Genomic DNA, 18894 nt, shown 5'->3' with positions numbered 1-18894 from the left:
AAGGATGGTTCAACATTAGAAAATCAATCAGTGTAATCCACCACATAAATAAAATAATCACATGATCACCTCAATTGATGCAGAAAAGTCATTCAATAAAGTCCAACACACATTCCTGACAAAAACTCTCAATAAAGTATGTATAAAAGGGCAATTCCTCAGCATAATAAAGCGCATCTATGCAAAACCAGCAGCCAACATCATTCTTTATGGAGAGAGGCTTAAAACATTCCCCTTAAACAAGACAAGGATGCCCTTTATCACCACTGGTGTTTAACATTGTGCTAGAAGTCCAGCTAGAGCAGTAAGGCAGGAAAAAGAAATAAAGGGCATCCAAATTGGTAAGGAAGAAGTAAAACTGTCCCTATTTGTGGATAATATGATATTATACATAGAAAACCCAAAAGACTCCATGAGAAAACTACTGGAACTAACAGAAAGGTTCAGCAGAGTAGCAGGATACAAGATAAACATACAAAAATCAGTTGGATTCCAATACACCAGTAAAGAGAATGTTGAAAAGGAAATCAGGAAAACAATACCATTTATAAGAGCCCCTAGAAAAAATAAAGTGCATAGGAATAAATCTAACCAGGGATGTAAAAGACCTATACAAAGAATACTACAAAACACTACAGCAGGAAACCAAAAGAGATCTACATAAATGGAAAAACATACCATGCTCATGGATAGGTACACTTAAAATTGTGAAATTGTCAATTCTACCCAAAGCAGTCTACAAATACAATGCAATCCCAATCCAAATACCAACAGTATTCTTTAAAGGGACAAAAAAAACTAACCATTAACTTTATATGGAAACGAAAGAGGTCACGGATGAGTAAAGCGCTATTGAAGAAGAATAAAGTAGGAAGACTTGCACTACCTGACCTCAGAACCTACTATACAGCTACAGAAGTCAAAACAGCCTGGGACTGGTACAATGACAGACACATAGACCAATGGAACAGAACTGAGAACCCAGATGCAAATCCATTCATCTACCATTACCTGATCTTCCACAAGGGCCCAAAGTCCATCAGATGGGGAAAAGACAGTCTTTTTAACAAACGATGCTGGCAAAACTGGATGTCCATCTCCGTCGGCAAAAAAATGAAACAGGACCCATACCTCACACCATATACAAAAACTAATTTAAAATGGATCAAAGACCTACATATAAAACCAAAAACTATGAAGATCATTGAAGAAAAATTGGGACAACTCTAGAGGCCCTGATACACAGCATTAACATGATACAAACCATAACTAACAATACACAAACACCAGAAGATAAGCTAGATAACTGGGATCTTCTAAAAATTAAACACTTAGGCTCATCAAAAGACTTCACCAAAAGAGTAAAAAGAAAACCTACACACTGGGAGAAAAAATTTTGGCTATGACAAATCCAACAAAGTTCTAATCTCTAAAATCTACAGGAAAATACAACACCTCTGCAACAAAAAGACAAAAAATCCAATTAAAAAATGGGCAAATGATATGAACACACATTTCACCAACGAAGACATTCAAGTGGCTAACAGATACATGAGGAAATGCTTGAGATCACTAGCCATTAGAGAAATGCAAATCAAAACCACAATGAGATACCACCCTGACATTATTGGCACAAATCCCAAAAAAAGAAAGAAAATAACAAATGTTGGAGAGGCTGCAGGGAGATTGGAACTCTTATGCACTGCTGGCGGGAATGCAAAATTGTACAACCATTTTGGAAAACGATAGGTAGAAATAGAAATACCATATGATCCAGCAACCCCACTCCTAGGAATATATCCTAGAGAAATAAGAGCTGTCACACGAATAGACATATGCACACCCATGTTCATTGCAGCATTGTTCACAATAGCAAAAAGATGGAAACCACCTATATGCCCATCAACAGAGGAATGGGTAAACAAATCATGGTACATACAGTGGAATACTACGCAACGATAAAGAACAATGATGAATCTGTGAGGCATCTCATAACATGGATGAATCTGGAAGGCATTATGCTGAGTGAAATAAGTTAATCATAAAAGGGTAAATATTGCATGAGACCACTACTATAAAAACTCATGAAAAGGTTTACACACAAAAAGAAACAATCTTTTATGATTACAAGGGAGGGGAGGGGTGGGGAGGAAAAACACTCAATAGACAAAAGATAAGTAATCAATTTGGTGAAGGGTAAGACAGTACACAATACTGGGGAATCCAGCACAGCTTGTACATAGAAAGGTCATGGAAGCTCTATAGACACATCCAAACTCCCTGAGGGACCAAATTACTGGGCTGAGGGCTGTGGGGACTATGGTCTCGGGGAACATCTAGCTCAACTGGCATAACATAGTTTATAAAGAAAATGTTCTACATTCTACTTTGGTGAGTAGCGTCTGGGATCTTAAAAGCTTGTGATCGGCTAAGATATTCCACTGGTCTCACCTCATCTGGAGCAAGGGAGAATGAAGAAAACCAAAGATACAAGGGAAAGATTAGTCCAAAGGACTAAAGGACCACAACTAACACAGCCTCCACCACACTGAGTCCAGCGCAACTGTATGGTGCCCAGCTACCACCACTGACTGCTCTGACAGGGATCACAATAGATGATCCTGGACAGAGCTGGAGGAAAATGGAGAACAAAATTCTAAAACACACACACACACAAAGACCAGACTTACTGGTCTAACAGAGACTGGAGAAACCCTGAGAGCACGCCCCCCGGATACCCTTATAGCTCAGTAATGAAGTCACTCCTGAGGTTCACCCTTCAGCCTAAGATTAGACTGGTCCATAAAACAAAATGAGACTAAATATGCACACCAGCCTAGTGGCAAGGAGGAGAAGGCAGAAGAGGACAAGAAAGCCTGTAGTGGGGAACCCAAGGTCGAGAAGGGGAGAGTGTTGACAAGTTGTGGGGTTGGCAACCAATGTCACAAAACAATATGTGTATTGATTGTTTAATGAGACACTAGTTTGCTCTGTAAACCTTCATCTAAAGTACAATAAAAAAATAGATACTTTAAGTAGATATGAGTTGTTTTAATTGTTCAGAATACCTAAAGTATGTTTTACAGAAATAGTGGTTTCCATTAGCAGATTAAAACCAAGGGAAAATTAAAATAAGTTCACATTAAAAAAAAAATTATAAATGATAAATGCAGTGCCACAGCTACCACTAGTTCTATGTAAATTGGATTACATTTGAACAAACAGTAAATTCCAGTATGGAGGATATTTAATGAATAAAAGCACTGGAAAATAACTTTAGAAAAAAACAAAAACTGACAGATTAGAATGTTTCACCAGTAATTGTGTAAAAATAGCAGACCTATATTTTAAAGGCTAGAAATCCCCCAGATTAGTTTTTGATAGTAAAGTAGTTTGTTTCTAAAATGTATCAAATTTTACTTTTTCTTTATGAGTAAGATATAATGAAGATATTAATTAGCAATTAAGCTTTAGAGAAGTCTAACATTTAAAACTATTACTTCCATATGTATATAGGTCAAGAACTAACACTGATTAATCATAGACGGCCTACCCCTGAAAACTGTATGAACTGAACACTGGCCATTGAAGAAATCTAATCTAAACTTAATATTGAGAAAAGCACAATAAAAAATACTTGAAAATTACAATAGTGTTTTAACATAACACTGTCTTGATAATTCAACATTTTATACTGTCATTTACGGTTGACTTGCTGAAATATGTGAACAATGTTAGCAAAGCGTTTGAATCTGTGCCTTTGGATAATAAATAGCAAAAAGGTGAGTTTATTTAAAGGAATTGTTGTATAATTTAAATATTAGAAAGTCCAGAACCACCAGTGTTCCTTTTTATGACAGCTACTATGAAATCCATAAAATTGAAACTAACTTAATAATAACTTCACATATACAGATAAATTATAAATGTATTGACCAGGCCATTAAAAAATATGTTAATTCTTACTGATTTAGATAATTATCCTGGACAATTTGAAATAACATCTGAACTCACCTCTATTGTGTGCTTAGAAAACAACCTACGATGACTAAGTCATTAATCCATTTTAACAGAGTGATACAGTTCAAAAACACATACAATGACTTCTCCTCCTATACCAATTCTTCCTCAATAACATATTCAAGTCCTTCACTGATTTGTATTATCATATACATAAGTTCTATTAAAATATTCCATTTTTCAAAAAAAACCCCGAACATTGTAAATTGATACATAGTGTTTCTCTTTTTTTCTTAAATTAAATGGGAACATTTCTAAAACAATATTTCTTTATATATTAAGTCAGTAAAGTAATATTTTTAATGGGGTTAAATCCATAAGAGTAGCAAATTAGCATTTATTACAATAGGAGTTGTTTACCTTTTCTGGATTAGAATGTAAGTTCCCCGTCAAAATAACAGGAAAAATATGTCAACCACACCTATTATTAAAGTGTGAATCATCAAGGTTAATATATTTAATAAAACAATGGTCTTGAGTTTTTTAAATAAATATTTTATATCTTATCATAGATGTTTCTGTTCTCTTAGATCTCACTTCTGATGCTGGCTTCTGGTTGTCTAAAATATTTACCAAAGATAGAATTCCAGACCCTATTTTATTATAAAATCAGCCCAGACACAGTATCAGACATTGACATGCATACATTGTTGCATTATGCATTTACTTTTAAAAAAATACTTAATGTAGGTTGTATATATTTGAGACTCGAAAATAGAATAACAGAGTACAGTATTTACAAGCTTATTTTCAGAACGTTTTTACAAACTCCCAAGAAAATAAATTCTTCATTGATTCCCTTCATATAAAATGATTGCTAATATGTTTACACAGTAGAAATGGAAGGGACAAAGTTTCTATTTACAGATACAGGAAAACTAATTCCCTCCCACCTGTGTAGTAAAACAGGAAAGTAGCTGAGAAGGGGTTTTGTAGTATTGACCAAGATGTCTTCCTAATGATAAAGAAGTAGGATTGCATCTCATGCATCCTGATCACCAAGTCTCAAAGGCAAATATGACATAGGGTATAACTGTGATGTGTCAGCAAATGAGTAGCCCACAGCAATTCTGCTCAGTTATTTTTCTTGGGGAGAATAGGGCAAACCAGCAGGACTCTTTATTTGTTCCATTTGAGAGCGTAATGGTAAAAAGGGTTAGAATACCTTCTGGGCAAAAAATGAATATGGGATGAAGTTTTTGTTTGTTTTAAAGCTAATTTTCTCTCCATGTCTACAGGCGTGGTCTCTTTAGACAGCATGAGTAGAATCATGCCCAATCTGTGTAATGAGCTTTCGCAGTCTTACTCATTTATGAATTCATTCAGTGGTGTGCTGGAGCTGGCTCACACCAGCTCACAAGCGTTAACTGTGTTCATCTCTTCTCAATTCCACCTTCAGTGAGGTCAAGTTGGTAGCTTGAATTGGCCACAGTGGGAGTATTTACAACATGGAAACTGGCAAATGCTACAAATTAGGGTTGCTGTTGTTGTTGGTTTTACCCTTATAGAGTTAGTTGTTAAACATTTACCAGCACAGGACTGAATTCATGTGAGAGTTTTCTTTGTGGCATTCAAAAAATTCATTTAATATTGAAGTCTTCTGTCTACAAAGTCATGGAACCAAGTCCTTGAGCTAGGAGTGGTACAAAACAGTTAAACACTGATCCCTCCATTATCAAGCATATAACTTTTCTGGTTTTAAAACAATATTTTCAATATCTTGGATGCTTTTTCCATTTAAATGTTCGCTAGGGCAGTCATGACTGTAACCTTGACTATCACTGATTGTTGACACTGTGTAAGATGCACTACGGAGAGCCTCTGAGTGGGAAAAACTGTTTCCAAATTGGATTTTGTATTGATTCCAGTTTCTTCTCAGAATTGCTTGAACCTATACATCAAAAAGAAGCAGAAGGAATAAGAATAATCCATTAATTGAAAAGAAGATATTGTATTTAATAGCACAATAAAATAACTATAAAAATATTTATGTTAATTATTATTTCATTTTTAATTTAATTCAAAACATTATAATTAGTAAACCATACTCATATTAGGAAATACATTGAAATTACCCCACATTTTCAGATTCCATTGATATTTTTCTTTTCATGCCTTATCTTTGAAGCTTAATAATGTATATGTATGCATTGTTGTTAAACACTTACTCTGGACCCCACTTACAAGATTGTATGTTTAACATCTAGTTTTATATTAATATATTTATTAAGAGACTGAGAAGATAATTAGTGAGAGTACAGAATAAGAAGGAAAGAGAGAAAAGAAAAAGTTATGGATGGATTCAGGGTTGCTATGAGTCGGAATCAACTCAACAGCAATGGTTTTTTTTTTGGTATAAAAATTCTGCCTAGTTTGCATTACAGAACGTAGGTTCAGTTGTTCTCAAATCTTTGTGTTGACTTCATAAAAATATCTACTTTCAGGCGTTGTTAAGTATAGACATGTGACTAGGGAGGGCCCTTCCTGATGAGGGGAGTCTCCAGTCCATGTTAACAGAGTACATTTTTGTCTGAGTGGATTAGGGATGTGACTAAAGTGGTTTGAGTGCTAATCAAGTCACAGTCATATAACTAGTGAGAAATTAAAACAGGAAGATATTGCTAAAACATAAAATAAAAGGTGTGAATTAAAAAAAAAAAAATTGAGACATTAAGAGAAAGGCAGATATTTGACCTAATGTGGAAAGCAAGAAGGAAACAAAGCCTGAGCAAGTGATTTTAACAAGTACATGACATAGTTGGAACAGCACAAAATGAACCTGGCAGCTGTGTCTTCATGTTTAGAGAGTGGGAAAAACTGAGAGGCAAAAAGACAAAAAGGGAGGGGTTATAGTAGTCTTAAAATGAGAAATGAATCATACACAAACAGGAATTGCATCTCTAGAGATGAGGAGAAAGGGACAGATATTAGAGATGTTGTGAAGAACTGAAAGATTTGGCAACAGTCTTGACTGAGGATTTTATGTTATTGTAATTTTTCAATGCCAAATTTTCTCAACATGGCAGATGATCAAGGTTCTGTGTCATGGCAGATGATCAAGGTTCTGTGTCTCTTTTGCTTACACAGATAGAGTGTAACAAGAGTGTTAGGCATTAGTTTAGTTATTCCTTGGACACACTTTCTAGATAATAGGGCTGATCTCAGATTTCAATTCCAATATGATTAATGGTTCCCATTTGTTCATGTATCTTTTGAAAATGAGTGATTTGACAAATCTAATAAAGACTCTAAGGGGCTCTGGTGGTGCAATGGTTAAAGTGCTTGGCTGCTAACCAGAAGGTCATCAGTTCGAACCCACCAGCCACTCCATGGGAGAAATATGTGGCAGTCTGCTTCCATAAAAGATTACAGCCTTGGAAACCCTGTGGGGCAGTTCTACTTTGTCCTATAGGGTTGCTATGAATCAGAATCAACTTGGCAGTAATTTTTTTTTTTTTTTAATAAAGACTATAATATACTGGATATCTACTGAGAATGGGAGGAGTCCCTGAGTGGTACAAACAGTTAAGTGCTTGGCCACTAACTGAAAGGTTGGCACCCAGAGGTGCCTCAAAAGAAAGGCCTGGTGATCTGCTTCTGAAAGGTAACAGCCATGAAAACCTGACAGAGTGCAGTTCTACTCTGCAACACGTGGTCGCTATGAGTCGGAATCCACCTGAAGGCAACTGGGCAACAACTGGCAACTGAGGATGGAGCACAATGCTAAAAACTTTACATCCCCTAACTTACATTAATTCTGGTGAGACTTGAAAGGAACATGCTTTTCTTGCCTTAATAAAGGTGGACACCAAGACCCCAGGAGGTTCAGAACTTTGCCCAAGATACCACAGCCTGGAAAAAAGTGGCATCTTTGGGGTTCAAATGTATCTCTGTGTCACTGTCTTTGTTCTACACTGTCTCCTATCACAAAATATTTTACTAGTGATTATGTTTTGTACATTTAAAAATTACCTTTTATAAAAACAAATCTGTTTCTGTAGATACAAAAGTGTACCTTTTATATTTCATGCATGTGGGTTGGCATTTTGTCCATGTCACTCTTATCTATATTTAATTGTAAAATCCTATATGGAGGCCCAGTGCTTAGGAGCTCGGTTGCTAACCAGAAGGTTGGCAGTTTGAATCCAACAGCTGCTCCTTGAAAATACCTGGGGCAATTCTATTTTGTCCTGTAAGGTAGCTGTAAGTCAGAATCAACTTGATGGCAACAGGTTATATGGGCAGCATATTCGATAATCTAATTCCATTTGTACAACAATATATTATTATAGAGGTATATAAAAAATGTTATTTGAACTTTATCATCACAACAAATGATTTATCCATTCTTCCTAATTGTATTTTTTGCCTATACTTCTCATTCACTTCAGAAAAACAGTGCCTCTTGTCATCTGTATACCAGAAGAATCATAGAAGCACCACCTAAAGGTATGAAATGTAGCTTGCTATGTTTGTCAGTTCTTTAGTTATACATTAAAAAATTAAACAGTAAATTTTATCATATTTTGAGAAAGAACTAAAATACTACTTAAGCAAAGAAAATCAATATTCTATAGTTTTTCATAACTGTTCATAATTTTCAAAGTTGATGTGGTTTATAGCAATGGTTCTCATAAAGTTATGCAGACTGGTTCCATGTGTTTCTCATCTGAAGCTTAGTGATAAGCTTCATAGTTACCAAGTGTCCATGTCTCATTCAGTTGCTGTCTGGATTTCTAAACTTTGTGAATTCTGCCAAAACTCTCCTATAGGTTAATATTTGTCAAGTAGTTTAAAAACATGCAAAGAGCTAATCAATATAACTCACAGCATGAGCTATAAAACAAAACAAAACAAAAACAAACCTAAAACCAAAATAAGTAAATAAATAAATAACCCATTGCTGTCGAGTCAGTTCTGACTCATAGTGACCCATGTGTTAGAGTAGAATGGCTCCATAGAGTTTTCTTGGCTGCAACCTTTTCAGAAGGAGATTGCCAGGCTTTTCTTCTGTGGTGCCTCTAGGTGGGTTCCAATCGACAACCTTTTGCTTAGCAGACTAGCATAGACTGTTTGCACCACTCAGGGACCCGCACATGAGCTATAGCACTATTCATGTATATAAAAACACAGTATCATTTCCAAAATGCTTGAAAGTTCTAAATTAGGAAAGCCTTCAGTGAAAATCTAGAAACATCCATGAATACATTGCCATGTTACAAATTAAAACATTTTATTCTCCTAAGTTTCCAAACCTACCGCATCTCCTTCCTGTACAACTGAGAGTTTAATTTTTTAAATCCTTTCCCATCCACCAGAAAAGTGTTTCCAAAGGCTACTTGGTTGGATAGGCAAAACAGAAGAAAGGAAAAAATGAGCTGACTCTGTTTCCTCTTGGAGTGTATCTTCTATGAGGTTAAGGATTTCCAAGAAATGTACTTAGGACAAAGTTCACACTTAATGGTATTAGTTTAAAAACTATGCAAAAAGACTAGAAGAATAAAAGTCACTTATGGAACATTTTAAAGTGAGACTGACTTTGGCCAAAACTCAATGTCCAATCTGACCTGAGCTTTAGTAAAAGAGAATTGCACCTATGAAAAAACAGATGTCATTTTTTTTGTTTTTTTTTCCTGATGGAAATGGAATTTGAAATAGTTTTAACTGAGGAAATTTAATTCTCTCATGCTGTCTCTATCTTTTTTAAGGACAAAAATATATTGCAAATATAAAATGATAAAAGGAATAAAATCAATTATCATACCTCTCCATTAAAGAAGCAGAAAATTGTAGCGACTAAAAGACCCTGTAAGATAAAAACAGAATTATCTGACTCCAAATGAAAAAAAGATATATCTTTATAAACAAGTTGCTGCATACGCTGTAAATAAAAATAAAAAAATAAAAGCAAAGATACATGTAAATTTAAAATGAGATTTCCCTAGTGCCTCCCTGCTATGAAGAAAGCCATACCTGATAGTGCATAAGGATGTGCATGGTGTAGTCATATATCTCTTCAGCAGTCCTTCCCTCGGGTCGCCATGGTAGCAGCACAAACTCAATGCCAAGCAGTGGCACCAGGATAAGCGTAGCTCTCACAGCTTTCATGTAGAGATGGGATTCTGCTTGGTGAGTAACTTTTAACTTGGTGATGAGAACACGTACAATATTTAATAGGAAAAAGAGATTAACCTAAAAGGAAAATAAGATTTATTTCATATTTAGTATTAAAAAGAATTATTGAAGGACCTCCAATTTCATAAACCTTAGAATATTTTCAATGTTCAAGGATGTGTTTAAGATACTAATGTGCATTTATGAAGTTTTTATTTATTCATTCATCAATACATCGATTTTAATGGATTTATGTTTTAGAAAAGCAAATATATGATGGAGCACACTGAGTGAAGGTTATTCTTTTAAATTACTAAATCTTATTTGAGAGAGTTTTTGTCAGCTCATTTTGGTATACAATTTTTGGATTTTGTTATAGACCCAAAACAAAAGCTTTTGATCATCTTCAACGGAAACAAATAAAAATAATAGTTTATAACAAACGCTAAATTTTTTTTAGCAGCTCTTCTGTATCAACATCTACATTAGGTACTTTCCAAATACATACTATACTATAATAACCATTTTCATCAACTTTTAGTTTCTTTTTGTAATAATAATCCTCATAACAACTCTCGAAGATAGTACTGTAATTCTCTTCATTCTCTGAGGAGACTGAGTCACACAATTAAACCAGTTGATATTCAACATAGATCATCCTATGGCTAAAGTCTTTTTGGTACTCATTATGCCCTCTGTTAATTACTTTCTCTAGTTACATATTTACTGTGCTCTAACAACTTTTCCCAAGAAGTAATATCCGTTTTGAAAGGGAGACATAAAACTTCAAAAATATAGTGTGGTTATCTAAGACTTAGGACTGAGTACTGCTGAAACACATCTCTCTCCCTCTCCCCCTCTCTTCCTCCCTCTCTCTTTCATTTTCACACACTATTTCTTTTCTGTTTCTTATTTTCATTCAAGTCAGTATCTTTTACTTTTTTTTCCTTTTTCTGTATGCCTTCAATAGGAATATTGTTGTTGTTGTGTACCATTGAGTCAATTCCAACTCATAGCGACCCTGTATGATGGAGTAGAACTGCCCTATAGGGTTTCACAGGCTGTAAACTTTATGCGAGTAGATTGACAAGTCTTTTCAGCACAGAGCCACTGGTGGGTTCAAATCGCCTACCTTTCGATGAGCAGTCAAGTACTTAACTATTGTGCAACCAGGACTTCTTTCCATGGGATTATGAACATTAAATACAAGAGAGTTACTAAGGGCTAATTGCTATCTCCCCCAACTTAAAGCAGCTACCCTTTGTTTAATAATCTAAAAGTTTCAAACTACGGACAACTATATAATTTATATGGTAGCATGACATTTAATATAGAAAAAAATGAATTAATAACAGTCATTTGCTAATTTAAGGCATACATTATGAAAATAATTGGGGCATAAAAATAAGCTATTACTATTCTTAGAGAATTCAGTGGAACATATGCTTCAAAAATATATACCACACTAATCCTGATGGAAACACATCTATGAAAAGTTACAAGTTTACAGACCCTGGAATGTCTTTGCTAAAGACAAAAGCCGAATAAACCATTTCAACAGGTGTAAGAATGAAGCATGACAAATCAACATGTCAGCTGTTATTCCACCCATCTCAATATATTCTCGTCCCGAGTGTTCATTGCTGTTTTAGAAGTTTTGCCTAAGTGAGAAATACTACCAACTAATAGTGGACAGATAAAAATACTCTTTTATTGGCTTATACATTTATAACGTAGAATATTTTACAATCTTAATATATATAATTATAAAATATATATATGTGTGTGATGAAAATAACAAAGAAATGTTACAGTTTAGATCCCTATTATATGAAAATGTCTAAATACAAAGTGCTTCTTAAAAAGCAAATCTGATTTAACATGTGAAACTAGAAACTAGAATTGACAATGGGATTAATACTTATGTTAGGTGTTCTATAAATAGTTGTTCTCGAGTGAGTTGGACACTATTCTCCATGCCATTCTCCACATAACATAGTTTTGAGAATTATGATGCTATCATGTTACTCTGTTTTCCGTAAATACTTTCATTTATTCCAAACGAAAATAGAGCAATAATTTTAAATTTCAGATAAACTATATCTGAATCTCATTCATTTAAAAGCAAAACTGGTTGAATATTTATAGTTAAGGAGAAGAGAACAAATACAAAATTATATAACTTATTCTGATTTTTCTTCTGCTATGAAATTGAGTATATCAGGTATAAATTATCTGTCTAAAATGTAGAAACGAAACATAGACTGCATAAAAATTGAAATAGTATTATATGTTAATTATGAATTATTTAAAAATAACATATCATTAAAATGAAGTAATTTTGGAAAGCTAGACCTGATGTCTCACTTTGAAGTATTAATTAAAATAGACTAGAAATTTTAAAAATAATTATAGCCACCAAGAGTCATTGATACAAAAGCAAAATTCAGTTGAAGACTTAAATATAAAGAGACAAGAAATTGTATTTCCTCATCCACTTTACAACCAAAACCAGAAAAATTTATAACTGCATTCAACAAACATATAAATACTTAAAAGAAATGAGGCCCAGCTGTTGACAAAATCCTCCCACAATTTGAAATTTTAATGATTGAGGATGCAAAAATGATGACTGAAATGCATGTTGATAGTTACCACAGGAAAACATGTTTCAGATATTTAACAACTTTAATATTTATATTATTGTATTCAATTTGTTGCCTGAAAGTTAAGCATTACTAGCACCTTTTTTCCCCTGATGAACAGATTCTACTCTCCATTTTTCATGCCAAAGAGCATGAATGCAGCATCATTTCTGCTGGGATTTGAATGTGATTTGATCATTTCCTAGAATCATACAACCATGTAGCTTCAAGAAATATCAAGGATATGGAGCCCTTTGCCTCTAAGCCATTCCAGCCTCCAGTCATTGCTGCACTGCTCCTACAATCACATTGAATGATAATTTTCAGAAACGGTGACATTGGTTAATTATATAATCACCTCTCTTGCCTCATCTGTCCCCTTTAGATTAGTTTAAGAGGTCATGTCAAAACTATTGTTGTATAAAAAGAGATCATCAATGGAGATCTGAAAGAACATATGTAAGAAAATTAGGCAAAAGGAGTATCAGTATAATTTAAAAAATAATCACGACTAGCATAATTTCTGAATTTTAAAAATTGCAAGTTATTTCAGTCAAATGGTCATAGTACAATTGCTGTCAGATTTTAATACCGAATAATTATGTAGGTTTAAGATTTCCTTCCACATGTCAAAGACAGTTTAAAAATGTTCCAGTTTAAAAAAGTTTATGGGGTACTTTTAAAAGGAAAAAGAAAAAGGGCATCAATAATCATTTTAATATTAGTAAAAGAAGAAAATAATTGGAAAAACTGCACTTTTCTTCAAAGAAAACAATTTAAAATGTACATTTAGTTTATTTGAAGCTTTGGCCCATAAAACAAAACAAAACTCAATGGGCACACCAGCCCAGGAGCATGGATGAGAAGGCAGGCAGGGACAGGGAAGCTGGTAATGGGGAACCCACCGTCGAGAAGGGGAGAGTGTTGTCATGGGGTTGACAACCAATGTCACAAAACAATATGTGTATTAATTGCTTAACAAGAAACTACTTTGCTCTGTAAACCTCCATCTAAAGTATAATTTAAAAAAATAATGTCTACTACAGTATGTGTTCAGGTTATGTTTTTAACCCAAATTAAAAGTGAAAAAGAAGCCATTTTAATTGATATTATTTGAAATTAGTAGGTCATTATGAGTCGGAATCGACTCAACAGCAGTGGGTTTGGTTTGGGTTTTACTACATTATAGAAAAGTACCTTTTAACATCTTTTCACTGATCACTTTCCATATAAAGGAAACCAAGACAACATACCTTCACATTATTTTTTCCCTGTGAATCGGCATCACCAATTATTTCAATTACTTAATATCATTGGGCATTCCTCTGTGCCAGGCACTGTCCTAGGAACTGTTGCAGTGAACAGAACAGGCATGGAGCCATTATTCTGTGCAATATATCAGCTGGTAATAAGTGACACAGGGAAAAATAAAACAAGTAAGAAAGGTGGGGATTTCCAACAATATAAGGAGAATGAAGAGTTTGATCAGAAAAAGTCTGTCTGATAAGGTGAGCAGGGACCAGAATGAGATGAGAAAGGGTGTTCCTGGCAAAGGGGACAGGAAATGTAGGAGAATGTTTTGGTGAGTTTTAACATCTTCAAGGGAATTAGCATTGTGCCTAGGAAAGGCACATTCTCAAAAAGTACTGAATCTCTTCCTCTTCTGTATCCTCCTGCTGTTGCTCCTCCCTCATCTTCTTTCTAACCACTCTGTATGTTATCATTTTACATGCAAAGAAATCCAGGCTCGGGGATATTAAATAAGTTATCATAAATCACATAGCCAGGAAGCCCAAAACTACAACTAAATCCAGATTTGTATTCTCCAAAGTCTCTGCACTGAACATAATATTTCTGTACAGTCGTCACTGCAAAGGAAGCAATATGTATGCTAAATACCAGGGGTGGATTTAAGAAGTTTAAACAATTTGGGGAAGAGGACTCTGCTTTAAGAAAAATATAAAATTATAAATACAAAGTTTGGTATAAATGAGAATCTTTTTGTAAAATGAGAAAAGAAATCACAACAAATTAAAAACTGGATAAGTTGACAAATACCAAACACATCACAAAATTCAGAAAAAAAATTAATGAACTGCTTGACTTTCTCCCATAATTTATTTTTCCAATTTTTTGCTGCCTATTTTTTCATTTCCTCTTCCTAGAAAAAAAATTCTCAAATCTTTTTATAGGAACATAATTCAGTTTTTTTCCAATATGGTTATTCAAAATTATTTTTTGTATTGATGGTTTAGAAAACCATTTTTCAATTCATTTCACCATTTTTAATGATAATATCATGCAAAATTTTAGGATTGTCGTCTACTTAGGAAAATCTTTGTAAAGTTTCTTTCTTATAGAGTTGTAATATTTGGAAGAATTTTCCACAGAATGGTTTCTGGCTCCATGCATTTCAAACTTGATTTTTCTCCAACGCCCACAAAGTTCAGATAGCTGGCAAGCACAACAGGACACTTTCAACCACCCCTGGGTCATGGCAGAAAGCAGGGTGAATCAGCACAGGAGCAGTAGGAGGATTCCTGGAAGCCATTTGCGTCCTAGAACAGTCAGCAACCACTAACCTATACACAGAACTGCCCTAAATGTCTCTCACTGAACCCGAAGTTAATGTATTTCCTCTAAACTTCCCCTTAACGTGATCTCAGAAATGCTGTAGCCACCCAACTTAAAGACAAATGGGACAAAGAGGAAGTCTGAGTGAAAAGAAAGTAATTGCAGTTGAGTATATTTTTTATGAAAATTGTACAAAAACATCTGATAACATGGACAATTGCTAGGGTCCCCTCCCAGGATATTGGAAGTGGCTTGGACCAGTAAGGGGTCCTGAAACTTTGCCAAAGACAGAAAAATTTAACCTGGTAGAAAAGTAGTCTCCTAATCTTTCTCAGTCCAAGAAGGTGGAAAAAAATTTTATTCAAATAATGTGGATTTTTCACTTCTTTTCTTATTGAGCAGCTTGGTGGGCTATAAATCCATATGATACTTTACACAAGCTGCACCATTTACTCTTCTCTTCCAAAGTTGATGGGGACGGGTTCTGTTAAGGATTGTAGTAGTTGCTTTTAAAATTTTCACTTGATGGTGCTTTTGCTTACTTCCTGAACCTCTGATTTAGGAACTTGAATCACATTCTTCTCTATACAGTCAGATCTGTAATAAAATTGTGTGTTGTGTTTTTCTGGAAGATCCTGTGCGGCCCAAACAATGTATCTTAATTTCTGTTGAGATCCCCGCAGTACAGAATCATGGTATCACGCAGAAATTTCAAGTGAAGGAGCTTTTTAAAGCATTTTCCTGAGAGTTTATTATATTCTGGGCATGTGCTGATCACTTAACAATAAATACCTCATTTAATCTTTATGACAGTCCATGAGCTATTTATTCTTATTATTCCATAATTACAGATGAGAAAACAAAATCACAGAGTTCAAAACAAAACAGAAGTTGCCCTGAAATACACAGCCAACAGTGCTAGAGCCAGGGTTCAAAGCTGACTCTTTGATGGCAAAGAATACAAAGCCAGGCAGTCTCACCACACAGCTTAAATACAGTGTGTCACACAGGCTCCTAGTATGGGGGGAGCAAGGGAAGGAAGTGCTTCTGCCTTTGAAATTTTCATTATACACGAAGGTATATAAAACAGTTCCATAGGCATAATCAATTCCATGTGTTGATCTTTGAACTGGCTGTCTAGTGTGGGCAGGCACAAACCATGCATTTGACACTTGTTGAGCGCTTACTACATTCCAGGGTAAGTACTTTTCATGCATTAAGTCCTTTAATCCCTATTAAAAAAAACTTAAAAGTTGCTATTATGACATTCTCGATTTAACAAATGAGGAATTGAGGCACAGAGTGATTAAGTAAATTGCCTACGGTCACACATCAACTAAGAGGTGAAGGCAGCATTGAAACCCAGGCGGGCTGTCTCTACAGTTTATTCTGTTAATGAGTGTATCAGCTGTGACAATGACTTGAATTTTATGCTTACATTACCATATATTAAATTGCAGCTAGTAAATATAGTAAAATCATCAAGGAACTTTCATTTAAAAAAAAAAAGTCTGAAAAAGAAAGAGTCTGGAATCTTTGAATTTTAGCTGAGAAGCATAGCACCTTTATCATTTTGTACATAATTAGTACTACCTATAATTAAAGTATCACTCTAAAAGACTGTAATTATGGTCTGATCTCTTATGTGGTCTGAGAGAAAACATGCCAATTGGGATTAATTTACTTCCTCATTTAAACAATGAAATCAAAGTATTGAATGGGACCTCTGTTTCCCTGCATCCATACTTAAAAAAAGAAATGTCCAATTAGTGTACTTACATTAAATGATGATGATGATTATTATAATGTAACAGTTTAAATAATACTTTTGTTTTTCTAAATTAAAGACTTTTCTTTAATGGAATACTACTCGTATTACCAACATAAGTGTGTTGGGTTTTCCTGTTTGCCACTCCCATTTCCTAAATCCTCCTCCTCCTCTCTCTATTCTGCTCTGTGCGGAGGAGGACATCTATGGACTGCACCTTCACCCAGGGTTTTTTGCCCTCTGACATTTAGGAATTTGGTCAATGAAAGGAACCAACAGATAGGAGCATGGGAGGAGAGAGAAGTGTGGGTGTTCATTCCCCCTTTTCTTTCCCTGTCAGACTGTGGTTTTGACAATGGCTGTATTTCCTTTACCCAAAGTCAAAGCTCCAGTGAAGCGACCCCTCCCAGCACTTGCTCAACTCCAGCAGAACTGGTCTATCGTCTGTACAAGTCTAGTGGTGATAACAGCTTCCCAGTGTAGCTGGTTTCTGAGTGGCTTGCCATCCTTTATGAGTTCCCTTTGCTTGTCCTGCCCACACTTCATATATAACACCTTCATTAAACCCTTTTCAATTAAAGCCTGTAAGCTCATCATCTGTGTCTTACTGAGATTCTGGTAGGTTTTATAGGTACTACAGAGCAGGTGATTCAGGAAATAACACTGAAATATAGCAATGATGAAAAATAAGGAGAATTGTAATGACATACCAGTAAAGCAGCACAAATCGGGCCATGGATAATGTAAAGGAGATGGGTATCAGAACTGATCCAGCAGCTAGGGGGAAACACAGGGAAATAATGTGGAAGATTTGCATTTCACTTAGTTTCAATAGAAATCATAAAGACAGATTATCTTACTTGTCGTTGTAATATAAACTTCTGGCAACAGCATGTATACAAGCAGGAACCAGGGGAAATCCTGTAAATATCAATGAAAAAAGAAAGTAAACAGGTACATTTCTCTCTAGATGGAACTCTAAAATATTTCATGAAACATGAAAGTCAAAGATACTGTAGAAGCAAAAATAACTTGTCAACATATTTATTATGTAAATATTATCTGTACTAGTCAAGCAGTAAAATATGACAAACTACTAGGTATTTGTATTTTGTGTTTGTGCATAATGTGTAAGTTTTGTTCTAATCTAAGTTTGTTTAGCACAGGTGGCCTAACTTCAGAGCTTAAATTCATAAGTGTATTGCCTAAGCCTTGAGGCTTAGAGGGAATTCATTTTCCTCATCCTCGCCTGTGAGATAGAATTGGTCAGATGCTCAGATATGACAATAAGTTTAATGCTAGAATTTCCACTATGAGAGACAAGATTAATAGAAATGTCTTTATCTGAAGAAAAGGAAAAGGAGAAAGAGATGGTTCATGGACCAAAATTTTGGCCTTTGATTTGAACATCCTAAATTAGATCTTTCAAACATGAAATGAAGATATTCTCTTTAAAGGTAATGCTAACATGTGTGTGTATATGTGCGTCTGTGTATGCATACCTGTCTATATCTACATCTATAGCTGCATCTATACCTATATCTCAAGATAGAGATAAATAGATATTTCAGTTATGTTTCTGGAAATTAATCTTCTTGGATTTATTTTCTACATTTTATATTTTGCATTATTGTTTCTTAATGCTAGAAGTGTATCTCTGTCTGCTTTACAAACAATACCATGTCAAGTAGATTGTGTGGAAAAAAAAATCTTTTGCATGCCGTTATTCATTTATTGACCCCTGTACTCTTAACATAAAAGTCACAAATGCTT

General features: G+C 34.7%; 1 protein-coding gene across 1 annotated transcript in view; it reads right to left on the bottom strand.

Annotated features, from left to right (window-relative positions):
- Positions 1 to 3936: 3936 nt before the first annotated feature.
- The window catches only part of CALCRL (calcitonin receptor like receptor), a 116175-nt gene continuing 101217 nt past the window's right edge, over positions 3937 to 18894 (bottom strand). The window contains exons 12-16 of the mRNA XM_004385595.2: positions 17982 to 18042; positions 17832 to 17898; positions 9994 to 10212; positions 9785 to 9826; positions 3937 to 5911 (exon numbers count right to left, since the gene is read on the bottom strand). Coding sequence (XP_004385652.1) covers positions 5696 to 5911; positions 9785 to 9826; positions 9994 to 10212; positions 17832 to 17898; positions 17982 to 18042 — 605 coding nt within the window. The 3' untranslated portion in view covers positions 3937 to 5695. The remainder of the gene's footprint in view (positions 5912 to 9784; positions 9827 to 9993; positions 10213 to 17831; positions 17899 to 17981; positions 18043 to 18894) is intronic.

This window comes from Trichechus manatus, unplaced genomic scaffold, assembly GCF_000243295.1.
Source record: "Trichechus manatus latirostris isolate Lorelei unplaced genomic scaffold, TriManLat1.0 scaffold00142, whole genome shotgun sequence".
NCBI lineage: Eukaryota > Metazoa > Chordata > Mammalia > Sirenia > Trichechidae > Trichechus > Trichechus manatus.
Note: the sequence above shows the minus strand (reverse complement) of the source record. Positions and strands in the feature narration are given on the sequence as shown.